The sequence below is a fragment of the Austrofundulus limnaeus genome, unplaced genomic scaffold, assembly GCF_001266775.1.
Source record: "Austrofundulus limnaeus strain Quisiro unplaced genomic scaffold, Austrofundulus_limnaeus-1.0 Scaffold857, whole genome shotgun sequence".
NCBI lineage: Eukaryota > Metazoa > Chordata > Actinopteri > Cyprinodontiformes > Rivulidae > Austrofundulus > Austrofundulus limnaeus.
This window is the reverse complement of record NW_013953259.1, coordinates 125,001-126,409: the sequence shown is the minus strand read 5'-3', so window position 1 is coordinate 126,409 and position 1,409 is coordinate 125,001. Positions and strand designations below refer to the sequence as shown.

Genomic DNA, 1,409 nt, shown 5'->3' with positions numbered 1-1,409 from the left:
AAATCGATACAGGGCTTTAGAATATCGATACAGTATCGGGGAAATGAAATATCGCGATATTTCAGTGTATCGATATTTTCTTACACCCCTAGTTGATACTTCTACTTCCAAAAAAGTATTTTTTAACCCTAGTATCTATACTTCTACTTAAGTAATGAATGTGAATACATTTGACACCTCTGGAGGCTTCCACTCTGCTGCCTGGCTGAGGTCATGTCAGTTCAGCAGGAGGTCCTACATGAAGTATCAGGACAAAATATGTTCAGACTGTTAAATATAGGCATATAAAAAGAGTCCAGACCACCTGTAAAGGTGCTTGAAAACTATTTTATGCAAATTGAATCCGTTTAGACCTGTGTTTACCAGTACCTGGACCAACTGAACAGTCCTCAGCTTTGACACGAGTTGGTTTGTTTTTCTTCAGCTAATCTGCTGCTTATCAATTTTTAGGAGGCGATGTGGGAGAAAGCCTGGAGGAGGTGTAGGCTTCAGCCTTGAGGAGGCATCCTGCTGCAGGGGAGGAGCACAGTCCTCCTGTGGCCCTCTTGTGGCCTCCTCTGTGGCACTCTGGGGCTCTTAAAGTAAGATGTCCCTCAGCAGCAGCCCTGCAGGCGGGAAAGGTGTGGACTCCAGTGCCGTGGAACCTTACGACAGCGGTGACGAGTGGGACATAGGTGTTGGAAATCTGATCATTGACCTGGATGCTGACTTGGAGAAGGACAAACTAGAGATGTCAAGCAGTAAGGAGGAAGGGGGGTTGGCGGCGCCCCCCAGTGCTGTGGCTGTTTTACCTGACAATATAAAGTTTGTTAGTCCTGTAGCTGCCATGCAGAGTAAAGATGGTAAATCCAAATCAAAGCGTAGTAAAAACTCCAAGGACATTGTTAAGGCCTCGCTTTCAGATGGAACTAAGAAGGATGCTCAGGGTAGGTCCTCTGTGGACCTGCCACCTCAGAACTCTGCCCCATCTAAAGGAACTGATAAGTCCAGTAAATTATCCCGGTTCCCCTCTTCTGGGAAAAACGACAGGGATTTGGTGTGTGGGAAAGCTAAAAAGGACAAACTGGAGGTTGCAGCCACGAGAGTGTTCAACACAGAGGAGGCCGGGGCCTCTGTCCTACCTCTGGGAGCTCCTCGCAACAGCTCGTTTGAGAGCCAACAAAACCCGGAGTTCAGCTCGGCCGAACAATTTGGAGATTTGGCTCTGGACTCTGCAGGACTCGGCCAGGCTGTCGCCATCATCACAGAGCAGGAGGAGGTGGATGGTGGCGACTGTCAGAATCTGAAAAAACTCCTCAACTGTGACAAGGTATGGTGATAATATTTTATGTTTTGTTTTTTCTAGGGATGTCCCGATACCACTTTTTCACTTCCGATACGATACCGATATTACAACTTTGAGAAATGTC

At 47.1% G+C, this 1,409-nt stretch overlaps 1 protein-coding gene across 2 annotated transcripts in view; it reads left to right on the top strand.

Moving 5' to 3' along the window:
- The window catches only part of LOC106532940 (zinc finger protein 609), a 24,420-nt gene that overhangs the window by 6,426 nt on the left and 16,585 nt on the right, over positions 1 to 1,409 (top strand). For both annotated transcript variants that reach the window (XM_014029119.1, XM_014029118.1), the window contains exon 3: positions 451 to 1,309. In XM_014029119.1, coding sequence (XP_013884573.1) covers positions 587 to 1,309 — 723 coding nt within the window. In that variant the 5' untranslated portion in view covers positions 451 to 586. The remainder of the gene's footprint in view (positions 1 to 450; positions 1,310 to 1,409) is intronic.